The sequence below is a fragment of the Papaver somniferum genome, unplaced genomic scaffold, assembly GCF_003573695.1.
Source record: "Papaver somniferum cultivar HN1 unplaced genomic scaffold, ASM357369v1 unplaced-scaffold_22, whole genome shotgun sequence".
NCBI classification, from domain to species: Eukaryota; Viridiplantae; Streptophyta; class Magnoliopsida; order Ranunculales; family Papaveraceae; genus Papaver; species Papaver somniferum.
In genome coordinates this window covers 2,387,104-2,403,505 of record NW_020632152.1, presented here as the reverse complement: position 1 = coordinate 2,403,505, position 16,402 = coordinate 2,387,104, and the positions used below count along the sequence as shown (strand labels likewise).

The following is a 16,402-nucleotide window of genomic DNA, read 5'->3' as shown; positions in this document are numbered from 1 at the left end:
TTTTCCAGATAATGGTTTTCTATAGAATGCAATAGGTTTACCAGATTGCATTAATACTCCTCCTAAACCATTTCCAGAAGCATCACATTCCAAATTAAATTCTTGAGAAAAATCTGGTAATGCTAAGACAAGAGTAGTTGTTAATGCTGATTTTAACTTGTTGAAAGCTTGTGTAGCTTCTCCACTCCAAATAAAATAATCTTTCTTCAAAAGTTTAGTTAATGCAACACTGATTCTCCCATAGTCACGCACAAACTTGCGATAATATCCTGCTAAATCCAAAAGTCCTCTGAGGTATTTAATTGTATATGGAATTGGACAATTGGTAATAGCTGAAATCTTGTCAGGTTCTACTGCAACTCCATCAGCAGAAACAATATGACTAAGATAGCTAATTGGAGACTTACCAAAATCACACTTACATTCTGTAAGGAATAACTTGTGTGCACTGAGTAGTTGAAACATAATTTGTAAATGTTGAATATGTTCTTCCATGGAATTATTGTAAACCATTATATCATCGAAGAAAACAAGAACAAACTTGCAAGATAATGACGGAATATATCGTTCATTAAGCTCTGAAATGTTCCAGGGGCATTAGATAACCCAAATGACATCACTAGAAACTCGTAATGGCCATCATGAGTCCTGAAAGCTATTTTTTCAATGTCTGAAGCAAAAACTCTTATTTGATGATACCCAAAACGCATATCCATCTTAGAAAAAACTTTTTTGCCATGCAACTCATCAATCAATTCATCAACCACAGGAATGGGAAATATATCCTTTACAGTAACCTTATTCAATGCTCGATAGTCGACACAGATACGCCAAGTACCATCTTACTTGTGTACTAATAATACTGGTGAAGAATAAGGGCTAGAACTTTGTCTAATGAACCCTGATGTTTGAAGTTCTTGCACAATTTTCTCAATTTCCTATTTTTGAAAGTGTGGGTATCTATATGGCCTAACATTAATTGGAGCTGTGTTTGGCAGTAGACGAATATGATGGTCATGGGATCTTGAAGGTGGTAAGGAAGTAGGGATGCAAAAAATATCAGAAAAATTAGATAAAAGTTCTGAAATTGCAATAGGTACCTGAGAAGTGTTTGTGAAGAATCATAGGCAGAAACCAATTGGAGAAGAATACACTGATGTTCACGATGAATGAGTTTCTGCATTGATATAGTGTCCAGCAACATAACTGAAGTTGAGTTTTTACCAATAATAAGATAATCATGATCAGCCGAGGTAAATCGCATATGTAATTTTGAAAAATCCCAACAAATATTCCCCAGAGTTCGCAACCAATGAACCCCAAGAACTGTATCACAACCACTGACTGGTAAGAGAAAAAATTCCGCAGAAAAGTTACAATCTTGTATCTTAACTGGAATGTTTGCACATGATCCTTGAGTCTCAAGAAATGCACCATCTCCCACTATTACACGAATAGAAGCACCACCAGATTGATCAACAAAGCCACATCTCTTAGCAATTATTGGATGTAAGAAATTATGGGTTGATCGAGAATCTATGAGAAATGTAAGAAGCTGACCTTTAATAAATCCTTGAATTCTCATTGTACTGGGAAAGGGAGAACCCAAAAGAGAATTTAATGAAATTGTAGTTTCAGGTGATTTTGGACAGGAAACCTCAGTTTCATTAATGACAGGTTCATGTGTCTCAGTAGTGAGTTCAATATCTTCTTCAGAGTATTCTGGTGCACCTTCCAAAATAAGAAGTTTAGGCTTTTCACATAGATGACCTGGTTTATAGAACTGATTACAGTTGAAACAGAGGCCTTGATCTCGTCTTATACGTTTCTCTTTTAACGTTAATCGTTTAGATCCAGGAGGAATAATATTTCTTCGTTGTTGCGCACCAGCCGAGTTAGGATCTGCCGGAAGGGATTTGGACGAGCAAAAGACTTGGATAAAGAAGAATTTGATTGTAAAACTTCTTCCTGCTTAATAGCTTTCTTGAAAGCTAAGGATAAAGTTGGAGGCTCAAGTATTTCAACAACACATCTTATCTCAGTTTTTAATGATCGTATAAAGAGATCAATAATATGTTCCTCAGGTAGATCAGTAACAAAATTCAAGATTTGTTCAAATTCTGCAATGTGTTCACGTAGTGAGCCAGTTTGAGACATGGTAGATAAGGCCATACGTGGATTAGAAAAAATTTTATCTGCAAAATGGTCACAAATAAGAGAACAAAACTGCAACCAAGTAGGAGCTACTACCTTGCCTTGAACCCATCTATACCAGGCATTAGCTTCTCCTTTAAAGTGAGTCGTAGCAATGGATATATTTTGTAAGCTTCACTAATATTATGAAGATTGAAGTATTGATCTTCCTGAAAGATCCACCATATTGGATCAGTACCATCAAAGGTGGGAAATTTCAAATGGATGGGTGCTGCTCGAAGAGGAGAAGTATTGTCAAAAGGGTTTACACCACCAGTGTGACCATGTGCAACATTCGTACCACGATTACCATTGCTAGTTGAAGCGTCAAAACCAGGTGGAACGGAGTTGAGAGGAAAACGTGCCAAAAGGACATAAGTCATATTTCTGGTAATAGTTTCAACAAGAGTTGTTGTGTCTTGTCTGTTGGCTCGTATCAATGCAGCCATGTCCTTTTTATGAGCGTCCAATAAGAGAGCCATATTGGTATTATTAGAATCCTGTATTTTAGTAAACAAGGCATCCATAGCTGTTGTTGTAGAGTTGGTTTCTTCTTCATGAGTATCAGCAATAACCTCCATGAACTTAGTAACTGACTTGTTCAAAGTGTTCATAGTGGTGGTGATTTTGTTCACTTCTTCGGTGATTGTCATGATGAACAATGGAAGCGAAAACAAAAACAAAAATAAAATTGTTGATTTTTGAGAATAATCGAACCTGCTCTGGTTCCAGATGTTAGGGTTCTAAACCCAAAAAGAGAGATGATTAACACAAACTTGAGTAAAACGTAGACAAATTCAAGAACAATTAACCATTTTGATTTGGGGTAAGCAACCTCAGAGTGATAAAAAAGATTGAAAGAAGAATTATATATTGATTGAATGTCTTTAACATACTCGAGTTCTAAGTATTTATAACCAAACTATCTTGTAAACCAAGCAATTCTAATTAAGGAAATTACGTAGACTAATAATAAATAAAGTAACTGGTCTAAATAAGGAATTGTATCTTAAGAAGGAACTAGCATTGCAACATTTGAATTGCAGAATTGGGGTTTTTTATTCCCCTGAATGGGATTGATCTGATATGGTTATTTGAGTATGCCAAATACACATTAGGATTATTGGCTATTTGTTGGTTTTGAATCAATATGGTTAATATCTTCAATCTTTTTGTCGATTTTAGTTTAGTTCATGATTCAGTATATTGGTAATGTTTTGTTTCTGTAATTTTGTATCATACTTATCAATAGCATTATCTAGTTGTAGCTGTAGATGTATATAACAAAACCCATTTTTAGGAATGAATAAATATTGGCTAAAATTGGTTGTGGTTGAATAAAAGTCTCAACTTTATTTGATTATTAGCTTGAATTTCAACTGTGGGCAATGCCCCTAAACTTTTGTTTTGTTGGGTTTAATTGGAACTCTCGTTGCTAGGTTTAATCAGATGGTTTTCCCCATTGACACATTTCATCTTCAATTTGATCCCTTTACTCAATTTGTGTGTAAGCCTTGAGAAAATTACAAGTTTAACAGTAGGTATATTTAGGGTTAGTCGATTGAATGCCTGATCCAGACTGTTTGGGTAAAGGCCAAGTATCTTCAAATAAGAAATGTGGCTTTATAGCTTATAATATGTAGCAAGGGTTTTTGTTTTGGGGTTCAGTTCTTGAGTTATGTTCATCTTGGTTACTTTGAATAGCGACATAATCGCAATAACCTCCATGAACTTAGTAACTGTCTTGTACAAAATCACCACCACAATCGGTTCCAGTTAACTCAGATTTTATTCCGGCTTTACCATTGAAAGAGGTTCTTCATAAACCTTTTGTGGGCTGGATCAGAGTTGAAGGTTTCATCAGATGGGAAAGTTTAGCAAGGGAGATTAGATTACAGATGAAATGGGAGTCTTTTATCGATATGCAAATTATTAATGCACAGAACGCTAAAGTGATACTTGACAAAGAGTATTGGATCGAGCTGTGGAAACCTAGGAGATTATTAGTGGACAATACGGTTGTCCATATTTCTCAATGCTGTGAGAAGGATCAGGCCTCTTCTAAGAAGGACTTAAGCTCTGTCAAGACATTTTCTTCACAGGAGAATCAGTCAGATGGGTTTGCCGCGACTTCTGATATTTTAATTCCATTACAAGCTATGGCTAAGCTTGAAAAATGGTTAAAAATTCGGGGTATTCCGAGAAGATTCTGGAGTTCAAAGGTGTTCAGGTCCATTGTGACAGAATCCTCGGGCCTAACTAACCTCGAAAACCGGCTTGCAAGGTTAGGGTTGCCCATGGCTTATTAAGTATGGATCCTAGGTTGTCCTAGGCGATGTGGTACTATTTTAACACCCCCTCAACGACTAGGACTACACTGAACTGATGGGTATGACAGCCGCTGACTGGGCTACACTGATGGGTGGTACGGAAACCACGGACACACGAATGGACATGGATGCGTTGAGAGGGGTCTGGCTCTGATACCATGACAGAATCCTCAGGCCTAACTAACCTCGAAAACTGGCTTGCAAGGTTAGGGTTGCCCATGGCTTATTAAGTATGGATCCTAGGTTGTCCTAGGCGATGTGGTACTATTTAACACATTGGAGATCAGTTAGGAGGTTTGATTGAGATCGCTACTAGCTCGCTGAAGCCTGGGAATTCAAATTTTTTCAGAATATCCGTTAGAGGAAATTTTGTTGACATTCCGGCGGTTTCAGTGGTGGAAGAAGAAGACCAAAAATGGGCTTTTACAGTTGAATGGGATTTCAAATTCAATCCCAAGACTCGGGCACCAATGGAGGAGTATATTAGGTTGTTTAATGACTTTGACGCACAACAGATTGCTAAAAAAAAATTATACCACCCAACTTGAAAGCTTGAAAGCACTAATGAAATAAGATAAGACCATATTGTTTCAGCAAAATAGTAATGCACAAAAATGTAGTCAGTAGACTAGGCAATGGGCAATGAACAACTTACATTAACCGTTAGGAACATTAATTTTTTCTTGAGCTTGTAGCATTGGAAGGCAAAGAAGTCTTAAACACTGACATAAAAAGAATTCAAGTTTTGGGGGAACATCTCTGCACCTATGAAAATTATCCATGCATTGAGAAGAGTGGACTCTTCCTACCGATGTGAATAGCATGACTACAGTCCAGACTACTTATCTTTTTTTTTGCTTGATTAACACCATGAAGTTCTTTCGAATTCTGCAAAACCTAATTGGTGACTTTAAACAAAATAATTATTTATTGCTATTGTGGATGATAATAGGAAGTATTAGAAGAAAAATCCATACCTAGTACTGAAAAAGCATTGATCTTGTGGACACTAATTGCATTCTATTTCACCTAAGTAGCTAACCCTCCCTCTTTTTTCTGTACCTACAGAAAAACCCTCTTTCTGTAGCTATAAATCTTTGGGAAATACTTTATTCAATTATTACTAAAATCAAACCTCTTTAGTTGGCAATTGAAATTTCGTGATCTCCATCTCTTCCTCTTTCACTTGCAGATTGGTCACAATTTCGTTCTTAGCATCTTCTCGCTGTTTCTTCTCTGACATACAAATATACCAAATTCAAAAACCTAAGAAATCAAATTACAAAAATCAAACTAAAAGATGATAAAAATAAGATGTTCCGATGAGAATACACTAACGGAAAATTAGGTCATAAGATGAGAAACTTGAGGTCTACCCATCTGGCAGATTCTAAATACTTTAGTTTAGATCTTAATTACTTAGATTTGTATTTTCAGAATCTGGAGAATTACATATCAATTCTGAGCCATAGAAATTAATCTCCATGTATTCGTTATTGCAAAGTACCACTTGGTTGCACTCATATTCTTCACGAAGGAAGCTGAGACCGTGAAAGAGATTTTTGTTTAAAGGGAAATCTTAAGCTGTTTGTAACAATCATGAGTTAAATATATTACCTTTCAAGCTCCATTAACTCGCTCTTCTTCTTCTAGTTCTGAAAAAATTGGGAGAGTAAAAGAAAAGAGAAGGTGCCTGCATCTTAGGGTTTTGCCGAAGAGGCGGAGTTAGAAAGGAGGAGAAACCGAGAAAGAGAACAATAAAAGTGAGTGGAGATAAACTAGAATATTGGACGACGGGTAAGGATCCTCGTACGGAATGTAAAGATTTTTGAACGGCAAAGATTTGGTTTTGGATTCTGATACAGATTGAGACAAGTGTGTGGGAAGCATTTTTAGGTCTTTTATGCTCCCAAGAACTCGTGTATTCGGTTTTATTATCGATCTTCTTCCAAAATAAAAAAATTCAAAGAATATATATAAGGTAGAAATTTTTTGGATATGGTTATCGACTTTCAAAAATGTACATATAAATCTAATCTACAAAATGTAATACGTATACACCTTCGACACGAAATAAAAATAAAAATAAATTTAATCCAAACAATAGGAATTATTATCAGTTTTCGACCCAAGCAAAAATTCTAATAATATATACGATGATGAATCTGAATAATTGGAGTGAATTTTTGTTGAGTTTTCGAAAATGAACTTCCAAACCGAGAATTATCCTAGAAGAATTTTCAAAAATGAATTGATAATGAACGAGATTCTGACATTTAAAATTGAACACTCGTATGAAGATATATTCTTCAAAATAAATGTGTCATGTTTTCATTATCCACCTATAAAAAATATGAGGATGAAATTGTAGTGACATTTGGCTTTGTCGAATCGATGGTTATCGGTGCTCAAAATAGCATAATACGTATCACTAAACCAGTTTTAGATTTAAGTTTCGGATTTTAGGTCACGAAACCTATTTTGAGTTACATGACATTATTTAGTAATTATATGGTCAAATGTTTGTTTTGCTCATTCTTTCATTTTTGATATGACAATAAATATGAGAGTGAAATTGTAGTGACATGTGTATTTGGCCAATCGGTAATCAAGGGTTCTCAAAATAACATATTCTGTATCACCTAACTTATTTTAGGTTTAAGTTTCGGATTTGGGTCACGAAGCTGATTTTAAGTTACATAACATTTCGGTCATACTAATTTTATTAGAGTGGAATTGTAATGACATGAATATCGCAATTTGTAATTATCATAATTTTAGGTAGTTTTCGATTTTGGATCACGAGAATGATTTTGAGTTACATGAAATTTTGCTCGTACTAATTTTACTATCCATCTAACATTCTCGATCAAACTGGAACGGTTTCGAGTAAATTTGAAAAAATTGGAACTTCATCCTTTCGAATTGATGTGATTTGAATCAAAATTTAGTTACATAATTAAAACTCAACGCTTTGATTGTAATAAATCGAACAGAATTTGAATATTTTTTGATGAAAAATCGATCGAGTTCGAGTAAAATTAACGAACTGAAACTTTGTCCTTTCAAATTGAGGCAATTTGCGGGAAGATTTAGTTACATAGCCAAAACTTGACACTTCAATTGTAATAAATCGAAAACAATTTCAATATTTTTTGATGAAAATTCGATTGAATTCGAGTGAAATTGAGGCGATTTGCATCAAAACTTAGTTACATAATCAACACTTGGCATTTCAATTGTAGTAAATCGGAAACAAATTGAATTTTTGATGAAAATTTAAATGAATTGGAACGAGTTTGAGTAAAATTGAAGAAATTGGAACTTCATCAGGCGGTTTTCATCAAAATTTAGTTACATAATCAAAACTCGACACTTCAATTGTAATAAACTGAAAACAATTTGAATATTTTTTTGAGTTGGAACGAGTGCGCGTAAATTCGAAGAAATTGGAACTTCATCCTTTCGAATTGACTCGAAGCAATTTGCATCGGAGTTGTGTAATTATAGTAAAAAATCCCTAACTCAATTGTAATAAATATAAAAAATAAAATAGAAAAGATTAAACTCAAATAAATTGCAACTCAACATTTTTATCATAATTGAATACATTATCTGAATAAAAAAGATTAAATTCAATTGAGACCCAAAGAAAAAAATTCAGAAAGTACATTATGCATCATCATAAGCTTTTGTTAATGAAAAATCCCACTCAATAACAAGTACTGATAAATTTATCTCGAGCCACGGTTAATGCTGAATTAGCTTTTGTTGGGACGCTTACTGGTGTTGAACTTCTGCCTCTCCTAAATCTTCTTGTAACATCATAACAATCAGTACAACACCTTGATAAAATGAAGTAACTAATCTTCTTACGAATTACTGTTATCATTTAAGTTCGCTGCCTTAGGGAAGATTCTTTAGCTATGCCAGTAAACACAAATGGATCCTCAAAAGCATTCACATTAGGACCTTGTCGTTTTCGAGATTCTAAAACAATATACCACTTCTTATCAGGCCGACTTTCATCCTTGATCCTTGCAATAAAAAACTAGGGTAGCTTGAGAGGAATGGATAAATGGCTCATCAGTGTCTTTGTGGTTCCCATAAACCACTGGAAGTTTACATAATCAGTTTTGTAAACGGATACACAGAGGTATATGTATCTTCCCCTAGAATCTCTTTTTTGAACCTGAGAAAGGATTCACCTCCTGCCACAAATGCAGATGACTATCGTTCTGCATGCGTCCATTTTTCGCTTGGAGGTCTAACAGACATCACTTCAAGTTCAAGTTAACCTAAATGAGATGTGAAAATAAAAACAATAAGATCCTATTATGGGAGTGACAAAAGATAGCAAAATCAGAAAGAATGAAGTATGCAAATCCAAACAGTCGAATTCAAAAAAAATTCAATTAAACAGACATCATTAGCCGGATTGCATCAAACGAACTACTAAATCAACTTATTAGGAACCTCTACTAATAAAACAACAGAGAAGTGGTCCAGAAAACCAGGACCAAGGATCAAGTTAGATAAGCTGAACTCTCAAAATACTGAATGAGACAACTTGAAGATAAAAAGGCAACTAGTAATAGACGACCATAGAACTGCACCAGATCACACATCTTACCCAGAACCTCAAATTCAGAAAAACTTTTAATATGGAGATGATAAGCTTCATCGTCTCTTACCAATAGTGGTTAATCTACAGTCAGCCAACAAATTCTACTTATGCCTTGAGACCTTTCTAATGCAAATTCATTTTGTGACATAATGCGTCAAGTTTGCACTCATTGTGCTGAAACTATCAAGTATCCAAGGGGCAAGGGAAATATTCTATTTGGCTAAGTGCTAACAATGACATACATAACTGTATGATTAAATTAATGCAGTACTTATGTCTTCCTTCTCCGACGACGGAGTCAGTACTAGTTTCTAAATAGTTTATTCATTTATTTGGTCCATCAGACTGAATTACAGTGAAGAATAAATCCTAGGACATGCACTATTATGCACCACGGCCTGTACCAATAATTTACAAGTTGACTACTGGTACACCGGATAATGTACATCCACTTGAAGACTAATTAACTACCGAATAAGTCTCATATCAAGTGGCTATAAATAAATAATATCCAACCCTTGCCTGGATATATATCCAAACAGAGAAATCAAGTTAAACCAGAGAGACAGAGATGCTTCAGAGCACAGAGTTTTCCTGCCAAACAAAAACAACAGAAACGAAGGTGGTAGAAAGCAAATAGCATATCCTATAGCTGACAGATGTAAAAACTTTGGTATAGTGGGAGAAAAATTAATGTGGATTTGGTAAGGAGGGTCCTAATTCAATACAATGTCTAGTTGCAGTAGTGGTGATACAGGATAGGAGCTGATGCAGACTGAAATCAAATCATGTACAAATTCGAGATATACAAGAATGAAGAATCAGTCTTATATTAATACTTAATAGGAGGCTCAAACGATTCAGAACATTCACACACTGAATTTTTGCCTTTAGAAGAACTTATAGGAAACCAAGAAAATAGTTAAAGATTTGTCCCTAGGTCCACAGTATATTTGTTCCAGATGTCATGTGAAGTTGTGAAAAATAAATAACGGACATTAGAAAAGTTACATACCTTTATCCGACCACTAGCCCAGGAATTAAGGTTTTTCTCCTCCCAGGTTCCAGCCTGTGAAAAATAGATTTTCTTCAGAAACATGTTACACATATATTCGTAATCACACGCAGATCACGAAAGGCTCAATCGTGTGGCGCGGTAAATAAAACTCAAATCCAATAACCCTTTATCAAGGGAGTGATACAAGTTGATGTAGACGAGATGGGGTTGGAAATCGTTCAACAAATTAAAAACTTTTTTAATTCAACAGCTCAGTTGCAGTTGAGATGGATTGAGACAGTAGTGGTGTGCTGAGAGAAGTCGGAGTTTAAATGAACGCCTAGCAGCATTCAACTGAATTCCGAGATGAGATTAATAAAGATAGTGATTAAATGTTTCAATCTAATTCCGGCTCAACTTTAAGAACCTGGAAATTATCTACCACAGTGCTTGCATACCAGGCAATAAATTTTTTTTAAGATGCTCTAATCCTAAACACTTGCACGAAATTCCAGTGGTGGAGGTGGAGCTGACAAAGCTACAACGAGTATCAGGAACTGAATTAATTGCGAACAAGGGGACTGATATAAGAACTATGAAATGAAAACACATTGCTTACAGGGGACTGATACAGGAAAAATCCAAAGCTTGTACGTTTATCTGTATGGATAAGCAGGATACATATGTAGAGTAGTAATTAAGCCACAAAACTCAGTTAAAAAGTAAACACTCTCAATCTAGGTCATGGTAAGTTATGTCCCCAGAAGCTGCATCGAGCACAGAATCCCCAATCTTATATTCGTGATGAACAAATTACAAAGTCTAGAACCACCTATTACATTACTGAAATACAACCAATTGCACCTTCCAAATAAACTAGTCTAAACATGGAGTCTATCGCATAAACTAGTCATATTCACCTGACACGCAGAGGCTGAAAGTCAAGCAAAGAACATACTTATGCAAGATTTGGACAGAAGTTATGTTATTGTGCCCCCAATCATTTATTCGCACAAGAACTGAACCAATTTTTTGAAGAAAATCACCTTGAGAATTAGCAGGGATTTCTTGTTCCCATATATTTTAATTACCAACTAATAGATATGGCTATCTATTGATAGAGACAGCACAAGCCTTGATAAACATATTTCAGTTAAACACATTTCAGTTACTTAGTTCAATTGTCCAGTCAAAACAACAGGGTAAACCCCCACAGACTGAACAAAAAGCACACAGTTTACCCAAATTTTTCAGTATTTCAGTGATTTCAAGGGCTTCTATATGTTACTAACACTTGGATGGTGCCAATCAAATAGAAAACCAAAAGAATACATTCCAATTCAGTAGAAATTACACAAGACCAGCATCATTAATCTCATTATATCATGTAGCTGCTGGAAATGAACGCCTGGCAGCATTCAACTGAATTCCGAGAAGGAAGGTGCAAATTACCATTCCCATATCAGATCTTGTAGCTGCTGGAAATGAACGCCTAGCAGTATTCAACTGCATTCTAGCACAAATGAGTCTTGTATATACAAATAAAATAAACATCGTACTTACTGCAAACCCAATTACTATCATCACCAAATTTACCCTGATGCTATCATCTTTCCATCTCCTTCCACCTCTAAATCAAAAAAAAAAAAAAAAAAAACCCTCAAATCCCTCTCCAACTTCTCCTCGTAATCTAATTTATTCCTAAAACCCTAGAAAATAGATACAGATCTTCTCGGGTTTAAAAATCACAGATACCCATAACACTGTAATCCTTATCCTATATAATGGGTAATGCTTTGTTTCAATTTTTCACTAGTAAAACTCGTATTTAAAGAACCTCATACCTAATATGGAATACCTAATCAACAACCAGACATTAATCAAGTAATCATTAAAACGGGTAGTTCAGAAACACATGAAAGTATACACTTAATGATCAAAGCAATTCATTCCTTTCTGATTATAAGTATAATGATCAAAATCTTTGCAATTATGGATTCTAGATTTGAAAACGAAAAATAAACTTACGCAAAAACCAGTTCAAAGATGGAAGGGTTTACTTACTCAATATCGTCTTCTTCTTCTTCTGATCAGTTACAGTATTAGAGATGAATCTGATATTTCTCCTCTTTGGGTAGTTAGGTTTCCGGAGCGAAAATAACAGCCCGCGGTTTGCAGAGGGAACTGGTTTTTGGGTTTGCTAGATGTGAACTAATATGGCTCTGGCTAAGCCGCTGGTGGCTAACCATTTCAGATACATTTTGCTAAGCCGCTGGCTAACCGTTATGTGAGGATGGCAAGTATGCTGGTGGCTAACCATTTCAGATGCATTTTGCCGAGCCGCTGACTAACCATTTTTGGGCACATAATAAAGGAATAATGATGGGCGTATAAAGACCAAAATAATATGACAGATGTATTCCGTAATTTTATGGTTCATTGTTAAATCACACGCCTAGAAAAATATCACGTTTGAGAATAACAATTTTTTTATGTTAAATGGTGGATCCAATTATTTTCATGTAATATGATGGAATTTATTTGTGAAATTCTAATAACATAATTAATCTGTCATTTAAAAGCGTGATTTAGAGCCCTTTCTAGACTAGTAGGACCACGGCTGGGGCTGTAAGCCCCGGCTAAATTGACACAACCACAAATACTAGGGACGCAAGTCCGAACTAACTTATAAGCTCGATGTTTGACCGTTATAATCTAATTAGTTTTGCGAATGACTAAAAAAAAATTTGGTAGACTACGGACCAGCCGATCAAACAACAAAACGAAAACGAAAAAGGTTGAGCCCCGGCCGTAGGCCGGGGTGATACGTAGTATATATATATATACACATATATATAAATAACCACCACCTCCTCCCACCGCCGCCGCCACCACTACCGACCATCACCTACCATCTCCGACTACCACCACCTCTCTCTCTATATATATATATATATTATTTTTGGTTGAAAAAAATGAGAAGTAATCACCAAAATGAGTTGAAAATGGAAGTTGTAGAGAGAAGTTCGGTTAGGAATTATGTGAAAAAATTTGTCGAACTAACCGAACTCAACATTAATGGAGGTTTTTCTTTTCCTAGAGAAAAGTTCGGCTTCGTCGCAAAAACTTCGGTTACATCGTAAAAAGTTCGGTTTCATCGCAAAAAAATGTCCCAACCGAACTTTGAGTTTGGTTACGTCGCAAAAAATTCAATTACGCCGCAAAAAAAAGTTCTGTTTCGTCGCAAAAAATGTCCCAACCGAACTTTGATTCGGCTACGTCGCAAAAAGTTTGGTTACATCGCAAAAAAGTTCGGTTTCGTCGCGAAAAATGTCTCAACCGAACTTTGGGTTCTGTTACGTCGCAAACTGAATTACATTTACAGAAACAAAAACTCCATTAAAGCTTTGGTTCGGTTGCCCGTGATTTTGGATTTATTAACCAAACTACATTTACAGAAAGTTCGGTTACATGTTCTTCATATAATATAACTGAACTTTGTTGACTTCGTTGAAACTTTTTGTTACAATTTTGATTTTGACGATATTTTAGGCCATTTATAACAACATTCACTAAGTTACAAGCATATTTCGGTACCGAGAGAATGTTTTTTCTCCATATTTACCCATTTCAAAATAATTTTTTTCTCCATCATCTTCTTCTTCTTCTTCTATTGCTTTGATCACTCAATAATTCTATTTTTTTTAAATACAATCATCTATTTATTTAACCTTAATCAATGATTAATCACATTAACTAATCATTATACAAAAATATTCAGGAGGATAATTTTGGTATTAATATAAATATTTAGATAAATGGTGACCTAGATTTACTTCTAATGTCTTACCCAAAATAAAACAATGGTCCCAAAAAAGGCTGGTCCCAAAAAACCGTTCTTTTTCCTTCTATTTCGGAGAAGTTTAATCGTCACATGGCCCATCTCGTTGAGACCAGGATGTCTCGTGAGCAGCTGGAGAAATCTAGTGCTCGTATTCGAGAGCTTGAAAAGCAACTTGCTGAGGAGAAGAAGTATTCATCCAAACAGGAGAGTAAAGCTGATGAAATTCGCAGTAAGTTCCCTCCCCTTGTGTGCTTAATTCTTTCCTTAGCTTCATTTTTATTGTATTTTGTTTTACTTCTCGTTAAGCTGGATGTATGAAACGTCAAATGGATGCTTCTGAGGCGATGGGCTTGCTTGAAGACACCCGTTTGGAAAACTTAAATCTTACAACCCAATTTGATAGTTATGTGTCCGAGAATGGGATTTTAACTGAATAGATCGAGACTTTGTTCCTTCAAGTGGATCGCTTAACCGTTGAAACTTTGAACAATGAAGAGCTGAACTTTCATCTCCATAAAGAAAATGAAGGCTTGAGGGTTGAACTACAACGGGTTGGGAACCTTCTCACTACCTCGAGGAACCTCCATTCTTCATCTTTAGCTATGGTCAAACGGTTAGAAGAAGATAAAGTTCGCATAATCAAGAGAAAAGACAAGTCTGCAGTCGATCTTCGTAAATCTCATGACGAAGTTAATGATTTGAAAATAGATAATGATCGTCTGAAGAACGAAGTAACTTCTCTTCTATCTCGTTTAGAGGAGTATCAGGGTAAGAAGCGTGCCAATCCTTCTTCTAGACTCCAACGAAAAATCTTCCAAGAATAAAGGTTTTGTTGTAATCCGCAATAGCAAAGACGGTTCTAAGTCTGGTCATGGTAAAGGACGGGATAACTCATATCACGAACTGTGTCTCCAACTTGAAGCTGCAAATTCCGAAGTTTCTAGACTCGACCATCTAAACGCTGACATACAAAAGACTTTGGGTTCTGTTATTTCTCAGAAGGAAGGTTGTTTTAGGTGTTACGTGTTTTTATTCCTCATTGTATTGCACTTCTTATGTTTCTCACTTTCTTCCTTTATTTTCGCAGAATCTGAGGAACGCTTCAAGAATCAAGTTCTTCATCTATCTCGTCAAAGGGACGAGCTTGCTAAGGAGGTCTCCGATCTCAAAGAGGATATTAAGTATCTAAATGAGGACTGTGCTACCATGGAGAAGGATGCTTCTAAGGTCGCGAAGATTACTCGCAAAAATGCTCAAGTTGCCAAGGTCCATTTCTTCAACGAGTTTTGTGATTCTCGTGGTATTCCACGTGTGTCACTAGATCTCGAAGTATTTTCTGATGATGAACCTGCTGATGACAAGAGGGCTCCTTCTGATGACGAGAAGACTCTGACTGATGAGGATGGAGATGACGAAGATACTGGTGATGAAGAAGAAGCTGAAGTATCGAGGGGCAAAGCTCCTGTGGTTACGAAGGTTGCTGAAGTTCCTTCATCCTTAGTGATTCCTCCTAATCAACCTCGTGAATCTGGCGATGTTGGAACTGAAACTGTTAGCGCTATCGGTGGTAACCCTGAACAGGAGGTCAAGGAGTCTGGTGATGGTGGTGCCGAGATGGAAAATGGTGGGGGCTAGTGGTGGCGATGTGGAGGATGAAGCTGTTAAAGCCGTTCCTATTCAGCAATTACCTCTTCAGTCTTGATTTCTCTATCCTTGTTGGTCCATTACACTTGACATTTCGTTCTTTCTAACATTTCTTGAACTGGGCGCTCCCAAGCATGGGGGCATAACACTTTTGATTTTTCTTTAATATATCACCCCTTTGCTTCTACCTGTCTCAAAATTCTCATTGCATATGGTTAGTTCTAGCTAGCGTGATTAGAATATATCTTATTTGCGAAGTTAACTTTATTTTGAACTCAAAAACATTAAACTTGTCCGTAGTATATACTTGCCTCTAAAATACGAATTGATCATACACATATAGTATATATTTGCCTCTGTTTTTGCTTTCAAAATGAAGGTTTATGCGAAGGAAATTCTCAAAAGAATAAAAATATGAAAAGTATATACTTGCCTAGTTCTGAAGCATACCTGCGTTTCTTCGTGGATTACCTTGTTACTTTGTGTGGTATTCAGATTTACAGTCTTGCCTCTTGCTCATAGGTCTGATCTCGTTGTTCTTATTCTTTTGTTTAGTTTAGAATTTATCCATACTTCGCTTTATTCTGCCTACGCTAGTGATATTTGTCTTTCGTAACTCGTCATTTTCTGCAATATTAATTTCACTTGATAGTAACAATGTATTGTATAAAATGATACTTTTTGTCTTTTGCTTTTGGTTTATTATTTGCTTCTTGTTTTTCATATTATTTTGCCTCTTGTTTTGCATGTTATGTTGCCTCTTGTTT

At 35.8% G+C, this 16,402-nt stretch overlaps 1 protein-coding gene and 1 long non-coding RNA gene across 2 annotated transcripts; one reads left to right on the top strand and one right to left on the bottom strand.

Annotated features, from left to right (window-relative positions):
- Window positions 1-8,113: 8,113 nt before the first annotated feature.
- Window positions 8,114-12,323, bottom strand: LOC113340665. The gene is made up of 3 exons (XR_003355593.1): window positions 12,212-12,323; window positions 10,166-10,219; window positions 8,114-8,821 (listed from the first exon to the last, which is right to left on the bottom strand). It is a non-coding gene; the product is annotated as an uncharacterized LOC113340665 (long non-coding RNA).
- A 1,758-nt stretch (window positions 12,324-14,081) lies between these two features.
- On the top strand, window positions 14,082-15,626 carry LOC113340588. The gene is made up of 3 exons (XM_026585713.1): window positions 14,082-14,220; window positions 14,451-14,759; window positions 15,079-15,626. The coding sequence occupies exons 1-3, from the start codon at window positions 14,082-14,084 to the stop codon at window positions 15,624-15,626; spliced, it is 996 nt and encodes a 331-aa protein (XP_026441498.1).
- Window positions 15,627-16,402: the final 776 nt, after the last annotated feature.

What these genes read in the sequence shown, in the direction of transcription:
- LOC113340588 (XM_026585713.1), top strand. Translation starts at nt 14,082, where the DNA reads ATGGCCCATCTCGTTGAGACCAGGATGTCTCGTGAGCAGCTGGAGAAA. An exon ending in TAAAGCTGATGAAATTCGCA is followed by an intron (nt 14,221 to 14,450) that starts GTAAGTTCCCTC and finishes TGTTCCTTCAAG; the next exon opens with TGGATCGCTTAACCGTTGAA. An exon ending in TCGTTTAGAGGAGTATCAGG is followed by an intron (nt 14,760 to 15,078) that starts GTAAGAAGCGTG and finishes TTATTTTCGCAG; the next exon opens with AATCTGAGGAACGCTTCAAG.